General features: G+C 42.7%; 1 protein-coding gene across 1 annotated transcript in view; it reads right to left on the reverse strand.

Moving 5' to 3' along the window:
• Positions 1-18,914, reverse strand: part of arhgap35a (Rho GTPase activating protein 35a) — a 64,950-nt gene that overhangs the window by 7,380 nt on the left and 38,656 nt on the right. Inside the window, exons 2-3 of the mRNA XM_085430147.1 lie at positions 9,355-13,189; positions 3,903-4,035 (exon numbers count right to left, since the gene is read on the reverse strand). Coding sequence (XP_085286273.1) covers positions 3,903-4,035; positions 9,355-13,074 — 3,853 coding nt within the window. The 5' untranslated portion in view covers positions 13,075-13,189. The remainder of the gene's footprint in view (positions 1-3,902; positions 4,036-9,354; positions 13,190-18,914) is intronic.

Consider the following 18,914-nt stretch of genomic DNA (forward strand, 5'->3'; position numbering starts at 1 on the left):
ATATTAGAAAGTTTGCTAGTAGTCCAGAACACACACACCTAATGAACAAATTGGAAAAACTGCAAACAAGCCAAAGTGGGACAGAAAGACACATGGAGTGCCAGCATAAATGAAAGTGCACTTCATTTTGGTTAATTAATATATTTCCCCCCCCCAAATCTACATCCTTAAAATCCTGTATTCACTGACACATTGGTGGCAATCTAAGAAGACAAAGAGCAATCCAGAGGGAGTAAAGGAGATGGGGAGTGGCAGAAAAAAAATGGGGCCTGAAAGGAACAGGCAGGGAGGAAATGAGAGAGCTCTCAGTCAAGGCATACAACATTGATCTCCTCCCCTCCTACCAATCAATTACCCACAAAAGCTTTTCGAGCCAGACACTAGGAAAACAGGGATGGGAGGACAGATACGGAGAGAGGGAGCAGTGTAGTAGTGGTGTGGTGAGGGAGAGATAGGTGCAAAATAGAAAAAGCACCCGAGGATGGGATGGCCACTGGGGGAGTGTGAGGATGCATAGTCAAGACTGATGAAAGAGAGAATGAGAAAAAATAAAGGGATTAAGATAAGGAGGGCTAACCAGAAGGATGGAAAACTCCAAAACACACTACTGAGGGAGGTTAGGGGACAATGAGAAGAAGCTAGTGGCTATAGAAGGTGGAAAAAAAAAAAATTCCTTGTCCTCCTGATAAAATCACTCCAGGGGCACGGCAAAAATAAAAATTTCCCTATGACAAACAAGTTTTTTTCTGCCCCCTCAGACATTTTCTTATATACCTTTTTAAGGCTTTTCCAATTCATAAAACAGTTTATATTCAACAAATGAATTATTGTCAGCTTTGGTGCATATACCTTTAAGCACTGCACACACATTTTAAACCAGAACAAAAACCTAAACTACACTAATCTGTGGTGACTTGTTAGCTTCCAGGAGCAATCAAATGGTCAAAAATGCCTGTGGCCCTGCAATCACACAAACCAAGAGTGCGATAAATGTTCCCGCCGCGTTAGAGGCTGCGATTCTGCAGAGTGTTACTATCTGACACCACTCCAGCTGATCCCACATCAGCCCAGATCCCAGTCTCTCTCAGGGTTCAGCAGCCCAGAGGCTGATTTCATAGTTCACCATGGAGACGAGCGGTCGCTGGGTGCTGCCCTTTTCGTCGCTATGGAGGCTTGTACGGCCGGCAGATATGCCTGCACACGCTAAGACACATTCATCACCTCAGTACCCATGAGCAGAGCACACTGCGACTACCACGCTGAGAAAGCCGGAGCTGAGAAGAGATAACAGCAGTCGCTGTGGATTGATTTTATATAGCTGCTTTTCTACAAGCTCAGAATGCATGAAAATAACACAAAATACCACATCCACTCCTATTATTCTCAAGGACAAAGAGAGTGAGCAATGAAGCACGAATAAAAGAAGCAACAGAAGACTTTAGGATTGAAACTACAAGAAGAGAAAAAAAGTGTTTTATTCACAACCAGAAAAAAATATGATTATGAACATTTGTGGGGCTTTTTATGTATATATTAAGGACTGGAGGATTACCTTTCATATTTACACAGCTGCATATAAGCAGGGACAGGGTTTGAAGCGAGACTATAAAACAAAATATCGATCATCTCTTTCACTGAAGTTCTAGTTTTTGAGATATTGACTGTAGAGATATTTGGCTTATGTTGGAATATAATGGCACGAGAAGGGTGAAATAAGCCATCCAACCATCCCTCTACCTGAGCTGAAAGCTAACTGCAAGCGTAATTTGGCTGGTGGATATAGTTTGGTATAAAGTAGTTTAAGTAACTGGGTCATGACGTCAGGAAAGAGACACTTTCACAGAGTTTCTCAGATATATTTTTCTTTTTAAGCAGTGCAAGATGAGCTAAGGCAATTTCCATCATATTCAAAAGAAGGCATACATCTCTGCATCCAGTATCTCCAAACCTGGGTAACTCACACCAAATCGAATTTGATGGACAAATTGGTGGAAAAACATGTTTATTTGATTTCGGGCTGAACTCTTCCTTCAAGTTAGCGCTAAGTGTTTTTGTTCGAGGTAAAAGGAAAAGGGAAGGATGTAGGTTAAAGCGGCAGGTCCAAGGTCAGCTTGACAACGTCACTCATTACCAGTTCGCACTGTAGTGACAAACATAGTGTCAGTGCTGTAAAGTAATTTCCTGAGAGTGTGATTATACCCAGAGATTACGGACGCAGATAGGATAAGTAAAGTCTGACTTTACAGCAGCTGCAATCAAAACTAAATAGCACACTGTAGCTCATTTCCCCTTCCAGTCCCAGAATTGTGCCCCATATATATATATATATATATATATATATATATATATATATATATATATACATGCACGCTGTTGGTTAATAAGATGTGTGAAGTTATACTGCTTACACATGCCTATACTCATAGGTAAAACCCGAACAAGCCAAACACACAAAAGAAACTTCATAACCATGGTGTAACTAAAACACACCCAACCGCATGCAAACAAAAGGTGTGGGGGAAGGACCGAAAGCAATGAAAGAGGAAACACAGGATTTGAGAACAGTAGGGAAAAAATATGATGACTAGACAAGGGTGACAACAGGACAGGGAAAGAAAAAGAAATGTGTGCTAGGAAGAAGATGAAGGAAATCAAATGTGACAAGTGTAGGTACTCTGAGAGATGGAGGGAGGAGGAGGAGCGGATCAGGAGAAAGAAGTTGAGAAACAAGGACACAAAAAGAGACGAGGGGAAAGGAAACGGCGCATTAGGAGAAATACTACAAAGCAGCGAGTGAGGATAATAGGTGGAAAATACCTCCCGAGGAGCTTGGAATTCACTCTTGTGCGTACTTGAATGCATATGCAACCAGTTTTTCTACTTTAACCAGGTGCAACTGCTGTAGCCACTTCCAGTGAACATCTGAACAGGGCGAGGTGAAACCTATCATGACGCTTTGTTATCGAGAGCTTTGCCCCTACGCTCCTGCACAGAGGAAGGCGGATGTTTTGTAAGGCCGCAGTAATCCACAAATACTGAGTCTTTAATCAGGACAGAGATTACAGTGGAATGCACTGGCATGTCAGTAAGCTTGGCCAAATGCAACTCCCATTATGAAGTTAATGTGTGCACATTTTTTTTATTAACTGACGGCTTGAGTAGCTAAAATCCTTTTTATGGATCCAGCCGAGAAGAGGGAGAGGCGTGCGATGTCTTCACACGCGCACTGACCCCGCAAGACTTTGCTTCTGGTTTAATGTAACAGCTGGTAACAGAGTGAGAAGCAAGCTGGCAATCCTAGGGCAGTGGGGCAGCTGAGGAGCATGGCAACAGGGTAGCAAGGTTAGAGGAAGCTATCGGAGCGCGTGTGTCTGCGCTTGCAGAGAGGAGACAAGAGGCCAGGCAACAGTCTAAAGACCTGTCAGCGAAACACAGCTGCAAAATTCACATAACACAGAGCAGATGAGAATATTTCATACACGGCCATGTTTTCTTTGATGCTTTTACATGAACCACTTGCAACATGCCACATGAACCCTTTAATATTTATGTGAATGATTTCAAATTCAATTCATTTTCTTTTCCTTATAAAAAAGTGGGTTGTAGATGTTCTCCTGTATAGCCCACCTATAGGCTTAGGCACAATCATCAAATAAACCTGAGCAAAGAACAACAGAGACAAAGAAAATGCGTGAATGTAAATGTAAACCGACCAAGAAGAGAGGACGGATAAGGAAATATCCACCAGAAAAGAAACGATTCACACTAATGGAAGCAGCTGTAGTACATGCAGGGCCACAACAACAAAGTCATTTTATAAGAGTTATTAGCTAAACGACTGAAACACAAGAACCTGCGATGCATTGCACTGGATGCCATTAGGCGTCCGTACAGATCCTTACCCGTTGTTTCAATGAAATGGATGCACTTCTCGATGAAGACTGGGATTGGTCTCTCAGGAGTGACCACAGTGGATAGTGGCATGCCAAAGTAGCCAGGTTTTGAGATGGAATGCCTGGGTTTGGATCGTGGTTTCTAGGAAAAAAAAAAAAAAAAAAAAAAAAAAAGATATATCAGAATGTTGGTAGCAAACAAAAGAAGAACATCAACATTTCCTGGTGGCACTGGTCTTGAAATGGCCATGACCTTATTTAAATGTGACTGTGTTGTTATGTTAGCAACTGTGAGACGAGACGTGTATGCACCTATCCCGCACATTCCTTAAAAGGTTAAACTTATATGGCTGCCTTAAGCCCTGATCTGTGCATATACCTGAGAGATATGCATCACTTATTTCATCACTTTATCTCTTCGTTCTTTTGTATGGCATTCTGTTTCTGTTTCTCTCTCTGCTACCGCACGCGCACTGCTGTTAACAGATAATCAAACTCCCTTATTCATTGTTTAAATACTTTCTTACTACCGTTATGGGAGTTGTGATACACTCTTGCAACATTTTTGCCTGCTACTCCGTATGGCTGAGGCGTCAGCAGTAATTGTGCTGTGCCTTAATGGTGTTCAGCAGGGATATTTGAAGGCCTCTGAGCCCTGGATCTCTAGTATGTCTGTCAGCCCCCTGAGGCTCTGGCCTGGAAGGCTGGGTGTCGAGCCAGAGATGCATGGTTGGCTGGACACACAGGCTGCTGGTGCAGTGCAGGCCTGACAGACACAAGAAAAGGAGCAGAGGAGTGCTCATTAGAGGGAAGAAGCACGGCGTGCCCTCTGCTCCAGATACTGGCCTCGCTGCACTCTGCCAAACATTTTCGATTGCACATATATTCACACTCACTCTCAGTGGTACTCGAGGGAACAAGTGGTGATAGATTCATTAAGACCGGGCAGATTAACAAAGGCTCACCTGGAGTTTTTTGCCATCGCCATGGCAAGATATTTTTCATTAGCCTTCTATGAATAAGGCCATTATTAGCACATAACTGTAGGCTAGAGTTATGTCTGTATGTGTCTTACCTTTAACTGTAGTTTCATTTTATCACATTCTTTTAAGAGCTTCAATTTTACATAGGCCAATGAGTTTCACTCTTCAGTCATTAGCGCACTCACTGTGATTTTCCCTTCTTAAATCTTATTAACTGCTAAAATATTAGGCGATGCTTAGTTAGCAAACAAATACATAAGAATATATTTTGCATCCAAGTATTTGCATTGGCCTCAAGACGCTCCTCTATGACAGCCTTTACAAAAAAGAACATTGTCAGCGCTTCGGTTGACAAAAAAAGTTCAAGTGAAAAAAATCCCTAAATGTCAAAAGATAAGAGTATAACAAAGTATTCCAAGAAGAGTCTGCACCTCCTTCAAGAATCCTGTTAAGGTCTGGACTTGCACTAAGTGATACATGTTAAATACCTGCAGATTCTCAGCCAGTCAGTTACAGCTTCCCAGTTATCGTTCCATCATAACCCCACATGAGCAGATTCCTAAGTCGAATTCCTTCACTTATCACTCCCCAGCTACCTCCTCCACTGCCTCTCTGACACTCCCTGGGACGTCCATGGGACCAGGGGTAGATTTGAACCCTGTATTCATGCGTTCACAAAACACTAACGTAAAGCTTCAATTGAATTTTAGGAACAGCAGAGAACTATTGTTGTTATAACTCGCTGCCAGTTTGGTTTCGAGCTCCATGTTGCAGCTCATAATTTATTTGTGTCCTGTCACACTGAGCGTGTTGTATATCTGTGCCCTATCTCAGTTTAGCAGACTGTCTCTATACGCCCACCCCCTCCTCCTGCATCCACTCTCCTCTCTTACTGTCTTCTCTCCCTGCAGTTTTGCCTTCTGGCCACTCCTTTCAGTTGCTGACTGAGACAGGATATGCTGCCAGCGCTGAGGAGACAAAACAGACCTCTACCACAAAATCAAAACACAACAGATCCTCAACAATAACACGCAGACACCACAGTGAGCATTTACACACACTGTAGGACACTGAAACACAAAGCCACTCAAAAGTTTTATCATAACTCTTATTCCTCTCATCTCCATTTTCTTTCCATGGCTGTTTCTGAGCCTTTTGTTTGACTGTCTCCCTGCCTTTTTTTTCCTGCATGAAGTCAGTAGACAAACTGGGTGACTGAGGAATTTCAAACACTTTTCTTTCTGGCTGAGTAAGTTAGGGGGAGAAAAAAAAAGGTGCAGACGAAAGAGAGAGGAAACGTTTCCGGCCTCTCGCTGAGGGAGGGTGATCAGGACAAACACAGTTGGTCAGCGCCTGAGGTAAAGAGGGCTTTAAAATGGGCTAAGAGTGTAGCTTCCATTATTTGTTCCTAGACGTCATGATTCAGATTGGTAGACAGCGCCCTAAGGCTCTCTCCAAGAAAATGTTTACACTGCATAACGCCAAACGGTCACGTAAAAGACAACTGAAAAACAGGCTGAGTTAACCCCAACCAGCCAACAACAGGAATGGCTGGTTGTTTGCCAATGGAGAGGCACTGCCACAATACATCTCCCTGAAATGACCAAATAACTCAATAAAATGCCTTCCTGAAGGGATTTCAGGCTGCAGCAGACTGAAAATGGACACTTATCTTTCAGACAGCTGCTTAGAAAATAGGTGATGGAACTTGATCACTTTGTTACAACCACAATTAAGCCATAATGGCTTGTAATGTGGATATCCAGATCCCAAGACATGCCGTAGGGCACAAATCATGGGCACTGATATAACTAATGATGCTGACACTGGCCTACCTTCTGTTGGCTTTTTTTTTTCCTTTGGAAATGTGTGGGTTTAAAATGTGTCATGTAGTACTGGGCGGTATGACTGGAAATTTAAATCACAGGGTTTTTATGGATCCACTTTTGCTCTGCCCCTTTGCATAGAGAAGGTCAAAGCGTATGGTTGTGTAAAAATCACAGCTATTACATCTTGTGTACTTGCTAACATACAGTCACCGGCCACCTTGTTGGGTACATGCAAAACTGCTTTTTAATGCAAGCCAATCACGTGGGAATTTAATGCATTTAGGCATGTATACATCGTTAATATGGTCTGCAGAAGTTTTAAGTGAAAATTTAAGTGACTCTGAATGTGGCATGGCTGCTGTCAGCATCAACGTTTAGAATTTGGGATGAACATGAAAGCATGCATCCATCCTGCCTTGTTCAGGTTTCTGGTGATGGAATAACATTGTGGAGGACATTTTCTTGGCACACTTTGGGGCTCTTTAAAGGCCACAGTTTACCTGAATACTGTTGCTGACCATGCGACCACAGCGTACCCATCTTCTGATGGCTGCTTCCAGCAGAATAACAGCATGCCACAAAGCTCACGGCATCTCAAACTGACTTCTTGAACATAAGAGTGAGCCCGCTGTACTCAAACAGCCTCCACAGTCACCTGATCTTGATCCAATAAAGCACTTTTGGGATTTGGTGGAACAGGAGATTCACATTATTGATGTGCAGGTGACAACTGTGCAGCGACTGTGTGATGCTGTCATGTTAATATAGCCCCAAAGCTCTGAGGAACTTTTGCAGCACCCTGTTGAATCCATGCCACAAAGAATTAAGACCGTTCTGAAGGCAAAAGGATCTAACTCAATACTAGCAAGTACATAATAAAGTGCCACTGAGTGTACTACTTGAACTAGTCTGCTCACAAATCCTGCTACCTTGTGTTTTAAAGGTTCTCACTTTTTTCCCCCCAGTGGGATGAATGGCAACAAGTGCTACAGAATGCGATCTTAGCAGTTGAATTATCCGGGAGGACAGCTTCTATTCAGGTACTTGGACATCACATCTGAGTGTGTGAAAACATTAATCATCCCCCTCCTGTTCCTCTCTGCTGACAGCCATGGTAATTATCACAGACACAGAAGCACAACATACACAGATGTAACTGCTGTTCAGTTGGCACTTCTATACCGCACCATGTGTGTGAATGAACAGCATACCAGGCTGATAAGCCGAACACTGTAAGGTCACTGCATGTGGGTGAGAGACAAGCACAGGAAGGAAAAGAAATGGGGAGACAGAAATCAAGTAAAGTAGGAGATACGTGTGTCCAAAAGACAAGAATATAATGGGGGGAGAGGAAAAAAGTGACAGGAATGTGAGAAGCAGTATGAATCAGCAAGAACAGGAGACCAAACTGAGAATATGAGAAAAGTAACGGAAGGAAGCAAATAAAGATAATCAGTCCAGTCTTAGTCAAAACTTCACTGCAGTACGACAGTAAAAGCAACAAAAACATTACACTACATATAGTGACTCTGCTGTTACATACAGACTTCACATACCGTAGATCAATCTAAAAAGGAAGGTTTTAATTTGAAACAAAGATTACTTTCCTTATATTCTTATTCTGTTTTTTTGCTTGTTAGTGCTATTAGCAGGGATGTTCGCACCTAGTTTTCTAAAAGTCTGCAGTGATTTAGTATCTGTTTTAATCTGTTTTAAGTGCCAGTATAGAAAGACGTTTAAGAACCTTGCAAAAGATCAATGTCTAACATTATTCCTCTAGGGAAACCTGAAGATACCAGATAGAGATGGACACAGACAGATGAAATAGCACAGTCTATACCACGGCTCTGTCCCTATTCATTAAGAGTTTCTGCTTTCTGGTATAGAGGTTTACTGACCAGAGTTTGCCTCCATTATCTCTGATGATCTGGGTAGTTTAGAGGGATCCCACAGAGCGGTCAGTGAAAAAATATTGCAGACATCCTTTTATACAAACCCCCTACAGTATATGTCATGTTATCAGTGGGCTAAGCTTCAGAGAAGACAGATCTTTCTCAACTCATTAGAAATTCCTTGAGTTTAGTTAGGAACACATTTAATCGCAACAGCAAACAGCTGTTCAATCTCAAACAAGAACTAATCATATTGGAGAGATTATGGACATTTTATGCGTCTATTTTCTACATGTATACAGATGAATTTATATAAACTATATGTAAACACACTTGTCTCTTTGAGGTATTTTTCATACAGATTTTCTATACATTATAATTATATGTGAGGCAAATATATTAAAAAGTAAACCTGGCATGTTTTGAATATTTAAAATTAACCATTACAAATGTTTTCTTCTTTTGCTTAAAAAATAATTTTACCTTACTTTAGCATTAGACACTTTAATCTGCCAAAACAATTAAAGGACGTGAGGAGGTTATCAAGAAAATTTTACAGTTTAAAATGCACTTGAGTAGGCGATTGGTTCAATAATAAATACTGAACATTTGGCAATAAAGCTTGGTAACTGTTGTGTTGGAAACTGCTAAACTAAGAAAAAGAAAGTGCTCTGAATTTATGAGTTAATTTACAGAATTTTTTAAACCAAAATGGCACTCATATTGAACTTAAGCAGATAGTTGCATGAACACTAACCTTAGTTCTGCGCAGGCTTTTGAGAATATTTCTCTTTTTAGGATCCTCACTATCCTCAGTGGAGTTGTCTTTCTTAAGTGCTTCGTCATCCTGGCTCGCCTTGAATGAACTCCCCATCTCATCATCGCTGCCGATAGAAAAGCTCGTCCTAAAATTGCTGAACTTCCCAAGCCGTTTGGATCTGTCTCTGTAAAGCTTAGGCTTTATGCCAATCGCAGACAATTTTCTTCTGCGCTCCAGTGAACTGCTATCAGCTTCACTGTCTGACCCATTCCCCCCAGCACTCCCATTTGAATGACCCTTGTTGGCATTGCGGATGGTGATAATCTTGCCCTGTGTGCTGTCATGTGGGACAGAGTAAATATTTTCCTCTTCTGTGTGTCTAGGTTTGCTCACAGCATCCATTGGCTCAGCATAGTCTGAGGGGTCATAGCCACCATCACTACCTCGGGCCCAGGTGACAGCTTGGGGCAAAGAGCGGCGGTTGGTGCCTCCCTGTTGGTCCATGTAAGGGCCAAGATTAACCTTAAGGACTGGCTTGGGCTTCACTTGTGGAGGAACTTTGTTGTTCACCTTGCTCTCAAAAGTGCTAAGCTCGGAAATGAAAGAGAAGGGATCATCTGAATCCATTTCTGACAGCTTGAAGCTTCCCAGTTGGGAGCTGAGAGTATCCTCCCTCAGGGTAGGGTAAGGAGGTGATGGATCAATATCATCTTCTGAGTCCAAAAGTGTAACCGGGCTGGGAGAGCCACCACGAGGGCTGACGCTCTCATTGGTGCATGCCTCTGCTACATTGTCATACATGTGTGTGGCCTCAACAATGGTGCGCTTCTCCATCGCCTCTTTTAAGAAAGGCTGGAAGAGATCTATCTTATGAAGACCACCTACTACGCCACCATGTCCACATATTACCGTGTTAAATCTTGCCTCTATTTCATGAGCCAATTCTTCCCCCTGAATAACTTGTTCCTTAGCAGAGTCTGAATCTGACAGCTCCATCTGGCTCTCCCCTACTGCTAATAACTGGATTGGGATGATGTCTTGTACCTCACACAGAAAAGCACATAATGTCTCCAAAGAGGCCTTGCGGCGAGTAGAGTAAACAGCAATGTAGCCATGGACGAGCCCAGCCTTGCGAAGGGCTAATGAGGAATGGAAAGAGAGCAATGACAGCTCGATATTCTGCTTCTGACCTCCTATACTAAGATCCAGCAGAACAGAGGTGCCACCACCGAGGCTCGAGGAAGGACGACAATGCTGGGGCAAAAGGAAGGGAGCAAGGAGTTGGTCTAGGTCGTAGGTGTCTCCGCACATCAGGCACATGACTATCCTCAGGTCTGCCTCGAGCATTGACTGGGACTGAGAGTCTCTGGAGGATGGAGGAGGTAGTGGAGGGGAGCTGCTCCCTATGTTTCTACGTATTTCTAAGAGTCCTTTCAACATCTGAGTGATCTGCTTCTCGCTGACATTGCGGCCATAACCCATGCCTGGAGAGGCAGGGTCTAGGTAAGAACTCTGTAGCTTTGCAGCTACCTGCTGCCCTTGTTGTATGAGAGTTTGAGCTGTCTCCCCTCCAATATCCCCTATGGACCCCACCCCCCTCTTGGTGACCAGAAGGAGGGACAGTGGCAGTTGAGATAAGCTGTTTTCCCTTTCCCTTCTGCTAATAGTCGACTCTCTAAGCTTCTCTATACTCTCAACAACATAGGAGAGAGATTCCTTTGAATTGTACAAACATAGGCAGCCATGTGGTGTAAAGGTTGGTGTGTAGAAGGAATTAACTGGGAGACGTACATTGCCCTCTATGGGACGGAGGGTCAGCTCATACAGTTTTCCATCTAACACGTACCGGTCGTCACTGGTGCACAAGGCTCTTATCTCATTGGCCATCTCTCTGGCTAGCCCATCTTTTCCTAGAATGACAAGATTTATCCGTTCAGCTCTCCCCCCTTCCAGTCTCGCACAGTCTGATGAAGGGTACCGAGTTGGGAATCTGGAGGCCAGTATCTGCTCTATCTTAGTATCCACACAGTGCGGATTGTTGGGACAGGATTCCTTTGTGGGGTGATAGATAAAGTGGATATGTTTCAGTACAAGAGCATCCCTTTCTGCCTGCAGCTTCTGAAGGGCCTTAAATCTTTGCTCCTCCCCCAGCACTTCTCGAATGGCTCCCATTTTCTCTGTACTCGGTTTTGCATCCAACTCTAACTCATAAAAGAGCTCAGAATATTCAAGGAGCAATTCTTGAAAGTCTTCTTTGGCCCGGTCGATGATTTCTTTCTGGTGTTTATTGTAGATATCCAGATATTCAGCTTCATCCAGCCACTGGTAGAACTCTTCATTCATGATGAAGCTTCTGGCCTCCTCCCATGGCTTCCCTGGTGTGATAAAAGGAGAGACACTTAACTTCTCCTTGAACTCCCATCTCATTTCAGCCCGTTTCCGCTCCTTCCTTAGCTGCTCCAGATGGGACTCATAAATGGCTTCCGCTGCTGGTGTCTCCAGTAGGTCTTGTGGGATGCGATCATCTTCCATGTTATCAATGTGTGTTGTGGTCTCCCAAGGTGTATCATCTAGCACAACAAACCACTGACAGAAATCTCTTTTAGTCTCCAGGACTTTCTGAACTCCAGACCAGCTCAAGTGGTCTATCTCATCCAACTGTGGTAAGAGTGTAGACAGTGCCTGTGGCAGAGTACTTAGATAGAGCTTCCTAAGTTTCTCTATGTGTTCTTGTTTAAGTCTATGCACATGCTGCTGGAAGAGCTTCTTGGCTTTAGCAGTGCCCTCAAGAAAAACATAGTCCTTGTACTCGGGGGCAGTCTGCATGCGCCGACTGACAACAGGCCAGGTCTCATTGTAGTTCTTTACAATTCGGTTGACCAGCCACTCATAGCGGTCTTTGGCTGAGGCAATCTGTTGACTCTGCTGTTTCAGTGCCTCAAAGTAGGGGATAATCTTGGGCTTTCCCCTACTCTTGTCTATTAATTGAATCAGTGTAAAAAAGGCTAGGTCAACATTGACATTGGAACGTGCTGAGGTTTCTACCACCTGTAGATTCTTCTTAGTTAGGGCAAAAGTGTGTGAGTCTTTAATATACCGCTCAACACCTTCATCACATTTGGTAAGGACCAGAACCACAGGCTTTTTTGTTTTTGCTAGCTGGTTATATAGGTTGGTAACAAACTTCATCTGATCCTCAAAGCTACGGTTCATACCCCTGCTAACATCTACAGAGAGTAAGAAGCCATCCACCATAAGCTTGCCTTCCGGCATCTGTTTCTGCTCAAAGTCTTGCTCCAGCCCCAGCTGATCTGTGCAAAAGTACATCAGCTTTTCAGCTGAAGCCAGCTTGGTGGAAGCTGCCCTCTTGATGTAAGGCTGCAGTGCCGTGCTTCGGTGTGGCTGAAACGTCTGATCATCAATGAACTCAGTCTGCTCCACCACATTTATACGGCATTCTGACCCCTCCTCCATTGTCCTTACAGCCTCTCCCCAGTATAGGAAGTGGTCATTGTTCACTACACGCCCTCCAAAGTCACTGGTACTGAGAACAGAGGTGTGATCTAGGTAGAAGTCATCTGCACTTGGCCGGACAAAGCGGTTACACAGGCAGGACTTGCCCACACCGCATTGCCCTTTCTCCTTCTCTGTGCCGGACAGCCCAAGCACAACCAGGTTGTAGGTGGGTGGCCGCGGATCTTGCTTTTTGGCCATCATCGTTGCTGGCAGAGGCTCATCCTGCCATGCTGGCCGTGAGCTCTAGAGAGAGGAGCAGGCTGCCAAGGAAGCAGGGTTTCCATGCAAGAGAAGCTCACTGGTCTGAGGCTTGGTCCTGCATGATAGAAAGAGAGAGACAAAAGTGAGATTTAATCTAGAGATATACAAAAAAAAAAAATTCCACTATTCTAATGATAACCTTTAGCTACTGTGCCTCGCATCTAAATTCCTACTATGTGCCTGTGTTCTGTTAACAATTGTTAATCTCTGATCCTATTCCTCCACTGAATATTTCCTGAAAAGATTGAGGTCAGTGGTAAAGCTGTTGGAATGCTGCATATTACTTAACCCAGCTGTAACTCAGTTAAAGGCAATTTTTTCCCAGTTTAACTCATTTAATTTTAATGCTGCCAGAACTGCAGTGCTAACAGTGGTGCCTTCCACATTTCATTCTCATGTTCATTGCAACGCAATGTGTGTTTTGGCTTATTATCTGGCTTCTAACAGTCTGGTTGGTTTGCCTCACTCGCAGCAACATTGGAGGAAAGTAATGTAGCTCTTTCACTACTGCAGCAAACAGACAAACGACTGTGCACGCAAACATATGCACACAAGTAGCACGACACTCTTGTAGAAAAAGGCACACCAAGCTCTCGGCACCCTAAATGAAAGACACACACAGGAAGATGAAAGAAGATAAGTGTTCCAGAGCTAAAGTTACTAATTGGCCAACTAGGGAAAGCCATCTGCATTTTAAAAGGCTGCATTGCCTGTTGGCTGACTTGTTTCCATCAAAAACATGTTTTCCTATGTTTATAACCAAACAGATAAGAGTTGGCTCCTGTACCATCATTAATGTCATGCATATTTACCTAAATCAGAAGCAAGAAATGGCTGCATTGCAAGTAAGAAAAAGGCAAAAACACATAAGACCATATAGAGATGCTTAGTTGCTCATCTCAGTATTATTTATTCGACTGGTAAATTAGGTCTAAAAATAAGTTAAGAAAAGGGAAAGGATGAGGCATGAAAGGGTGTTACAACACAATTTGTATGGAATGAAAATCTTGTTAAGCTCTCAGACAGATAGCATGCACTGCATTTCAAAATGATGGAGACCACCCCCTCCATGTCATAACTGAGTCATTTATGTAGTAAAAACAGACATTAAAACCACTATTAATCACGAACAGCTCTTTTGACAGAGAACACAAAAGCAGCCAAAGCCTTCATTATTTTTGAATCGAGTTTGTCAGGCAACACAGATCTGCGGATTCCCTAAAATGAACCTCACTGTCCAACTCTGATTCACCAGAGATACGAACAATGACAAGAAAAAATGGTAAGAAACTTGTGTGTGTTAGAAAATAGTGTAGACTTTAAAAAAAGCTACACCCAACCTGCTATGTAATGACTACTACATCTTTTATATACTGCATTTCTGAGTTTCATTTGAAAGGGAGTGCCACTAATCAAAGTTCCCAGCTGAAGCCTAGTGTTTTGCTAAAAGTAAATTCCACTCAGGCTGTGGATTAAAATTACAGAGACAAGAGTGCCCCTGTGCTTAACCAGGTGTATAACCCAGCACCAGCAGGAAAAGGAATCCATATCAAATAGAATACCTCGTGTTTTGATATTTATAGAGGAAACATGCATGAAAAATGCATCAAAGCTCACAGAGGTGGACCAAATCCCTATAATAACAACATGCATTATACACTGTGTACAGCCTGACTTGATGGTCGATAGGATCAAATACGAATATGACCTAGGAATTGTGATTAATTCATCTCCTTCTCTCGCTGGGCATGTGTGTGTCTACTTGCTTGATAGTATATGAATGTACACACACCACTTTAACTGGATGGGAAGGACTGCACTGTGGTATTTATCGAGGTATCTGTGGGTTAATAACAAACCTGTTCACTGACCTAATTATGTTCGCATTACACAGATGACCTCAGCAGATCCCTCAACTGCATTCACCAGAAAGAAAAGAGACCTGCTGCCCCTGGACATGGTCCACTGACTTAATTGAACATCTATTCAGCATAATAATAATAATAATCATTTCTTAATATACAGTGTCTACATGATCCTTTGCTGTGCTGTATACAGACATCCTTCACAGACATGAAATTAAAAAGCTGCATGGTACTCAAGACCATCAATAAATACAATACATACTACAATACATATTTGTAGCTGCCATATTATTAGTGGATCCCTCATAGGTGGTAACCTTTAATTTTACAGCTACTGCTAGTCTGTACAGCAATGTCACTTATTATAAATTGCATATACTGCATTTCTTTTTATTCCCCCAGAGTAAACCAAAAGGGATTTCTGGTAGGTCTGCGGGCTCTGTTTTTGCATTGCTAGCTTGTAAAACTTATCTCTGTAGCGTAAACTGTTGTGACATGCTTGAAGTAGCTGTCTACTGCATGAGCTGAGAGGGGGTATTACCTTTACAGATAAGTAAGGAAACCCTAGTGAAGAACCACATTAGCATGAATGTTTCATCTGAGCTTGCACATGCGTGCACATAAAGATGACCCAGAATGTATCCTATGTAATCAAGATCCTGGTGATGATCACTTCATGTGTGAAATAGGTCATGTTTGCGACCAGCAGTGAGGGTCTGGATTAAGTGCAGTCAAGCACTCCAAAATTCTATATGGACTTGGCGGCTGGCCAGGCTCAGCACTCTTACAGATGCCCTGCTAGCATCTGCTCTGCTGACCCTACCTATCTTTTTCTAATTATGTTCCCGTGTGTGCAAGGTGTACATGGACCTCCAAGTTCATATAGATTTTGTGACAGTCAGCCCACATATTCACTAGAGCAGAGTGCAAGTTAATGTGTGTGCATGCACGCGTGTGTGTGTATGACAAGGAGATAGGCTTAAAAAGAAAAAAGTAGCAACAAAAAAAAGTGTTGATGTTATTTTTGCTGGTCTGTTGTGAGGATGCAATAGTTTCCAACACAGTGAATAATAGAGAAAAATGAAATGTCTCGCTGAGTGACGGCTGCACCAAAGTCACTGACAGAAACAGAATTTATATTAAACTGCAACTGCACAATTCAGCTTGTTTCTACAGCACGTCTGCTGGCAGCCTAAGTGCAGCATTTCACACAATAGATCTAGTCATTAGGGGAATACATTTCCTCTTTCCCATAAAGACACCACTGCTTGTGCTTAGCTAGTCTCAGTGCAGCAGTCCAGGTGCAGAATAGTCAGGCAGACAGTTTCCTAGTTCACCCCGAGGCCTGGTGTCTGCTGCGCATGTCCAGCCGCATACCACCATCTCGAGGCCCTGGGCTGGTTTAAGGCCTGCGTTGTATCTGCCTTCGACCCTGAAACGTGACAGTAGGCAGAATGACAGGAGATGGAAAGGAGGGCAAGGCACTGTAGGGAGGCAAAGGAGGGTGTGAAGTTTGTACCCCCATCCTCTCCATGTGCACTAACGAGAATGGGTACAAGAGGAAGGAGAGAGAGAGGTCAGCAACCTGGGTCATGTGAGTTGGAGATTGGAATTCCCTGAGGGAGGGCGTGGTGAGGCGCAGAGGATACAAGGGTCAAAGTCTGACCCATCCCATCACTCACCCCCCTGTGTAATCGCAAATAGCATTATAAGCATGGTCTACCCAAATACCACATCTCCATTTGCCTGATTATTTCATTCCCTCCTTTTAAACTGTTTAAAAGCAGGAAAGATACAGCAATCTTGCCTTGACTGAACCAGCCCTTTAGGACACTCGCTCTCCCTCAAGGACAAAGTAGAGGCAGATATGATGTGTCTGTGAGGTACTGGAGTTCAGCCTTAAGGTAATGCTGGGGCGTCAGGGCATGAAGTTCAGAATAACACGCAGAGGTGTGGACTCGAGTCACATGACTTGGACTCGAGTCAGACTCGAGTCATTAATTTTATGACTTTAGACTTGACTTGAAAAAATGTTCTAAGACTTGTGACTTGACTTGGACTTTTACACCAATGACTTGGGACTTGAATTGGACTTGAACCGGTTTACTTGAAAAGACTTGATATTTTACCCCAAATATAAAATTTAACAAGCATATTATATGGAGATTGAAAATGTGACGTCATTCACGGGTAGAACCGCAAAGGATTCTGGGAACTCGTGGCAAGCGGTACTAGCGCACGCAGGCTTTCAATTAAAATCAGTTATACAGCGATAAAAAGAAACACAAAAATGTCAAGAAGCCGTTGTATTATTAACTGCAATAGCCGGTCGCATGACAGCCACGGGAAGCCGACGGGTAAAGAGATCGGTTGTTATCGGATTACGACGTTGAAGAGAAATTGTTCAAGCCATGTTTCCGAAGTAACAAAGACGCGACGGATGGCCTGGATTGCAGCCATTCAAAGATCAAATATAACGTCCCAGAACACTCCAGCTCACAGGTTAGTCTGCTCCAAGCATTTACACGAAGGTCAGTGTTTTTTAGTACTTAATACGTCATTTTTCTTAACATAATTGGTGATATAGGTTACAAGCAAGTCTGACGCTGAACAGAAATTGTCGCGCTATGCTCCTTTATTTATTGTGTTTATTGTGCATAAATAGTGAATTGTCCTGACACAATATTGCGTTTCGCCTCTGTTATTATGGTACATTGACAAAAACATATACTTTTATTCACAGGATAAAACAGTTGTTTTGTATCACCAATTGCCCAGTACGATTACAGCATACAGTATTATTGTCACTGCTACATTTCTGTGATGCTACCAGAAATTATTTCCACTACTAATTAATTACCGTTGAGCTCAAAGGTCCTATTAATAAACGGTTAAGGAATGTGTATTTATGACGACGATTTGTGAGACTGGTAAACTTATGATACGTACGATGGTCTTTCGTTCTACACGGTGCATTTCAAGGTCCTGCACCCATCCGTCGGTAAACTGTACCTGGGCTTGTTGCAGTGACCTGAAGTTACTAAACTTCATGAGTGTATGCACTCACTCCAAGAACCGTATGATTATAAATATGCATATAAATATGCTACGATGAGATAGCTGACTTCATCTAACTAGCAAATGTTGTCCAGGCTACGTTGGTGATGCAGTTTTTTTTAATGTGTATGATATTTTTGTCATGCGATTTTAAAGCTGGTCCTATAACCGCATCCAAGAATAACATGCAGCTTATCTCAGAACTGTCGGTGAAAATTATTCTTGGAGCTAGGTTTAATTGAGCTGCATTTTAAAGAGGTGCAATTTCACAATTTGTGTATATTTTCTAAGTTCACTATTTTGTCATGTGTTGAGAAAAACACAGATTTTAAAATTACATGGTCTAATATTTACATTTAGCATAACGGCAACATTATTTTTCTTTTTTTTTTTTTTTTAAAGACTCGAAAGGACTTGAAATTCAAAGTTTCAGACTTGTGACTTGACTCGGACTTTTACACCAGTGACTTGAGACTCGACTCTGACTTGCCTGACATTACTTGAGACTTGACTTGAGACTTGAGGATAAAGACTTGAGACTTACTTGAGACTTGCAAAACAATGACTTGGTCCCACCTCTGATAACACGTGCTACAAAGGGCAGCAAGGGAGAGTCCCTTTGTAGCTGCATGGCCCGTGAGGCCATCCAGCTTTCAAGAGTTGGCTGCATTCCTTTCATTACAGAGTTACAACAGTTAGCAAGGGAGGATGACAGCCAGGCCTGTTTTGATACACACAGAAATCCTTACAGACTGGAAATGTTGGACAAGAGAGAGTCCATATGGATTGAATGGGATGACCATGACTGAAAGCTATATCTACGGAGAAAGAATTTTAAAGTCAGAGTCAGAAAAATAG

The sequence above is a fragment of the Copadichromis virginalis genome, linkage group LG14, assembly GCF_057382275.1.
Source record: "Copadichromis virginalis isolate Kocher_CV1m ecotype Utaka linkage group LG14, C_Virginalis_male_GT1.1, whole genome shotgun sequence".
In the NCBI taxonomy this organism is placed as follows: Eukaryota; Metazoa; Chordata; class Actinopteri; order Cichliformes; family Cichlidae; genus Copadichromis; species Copadichromis virginalis.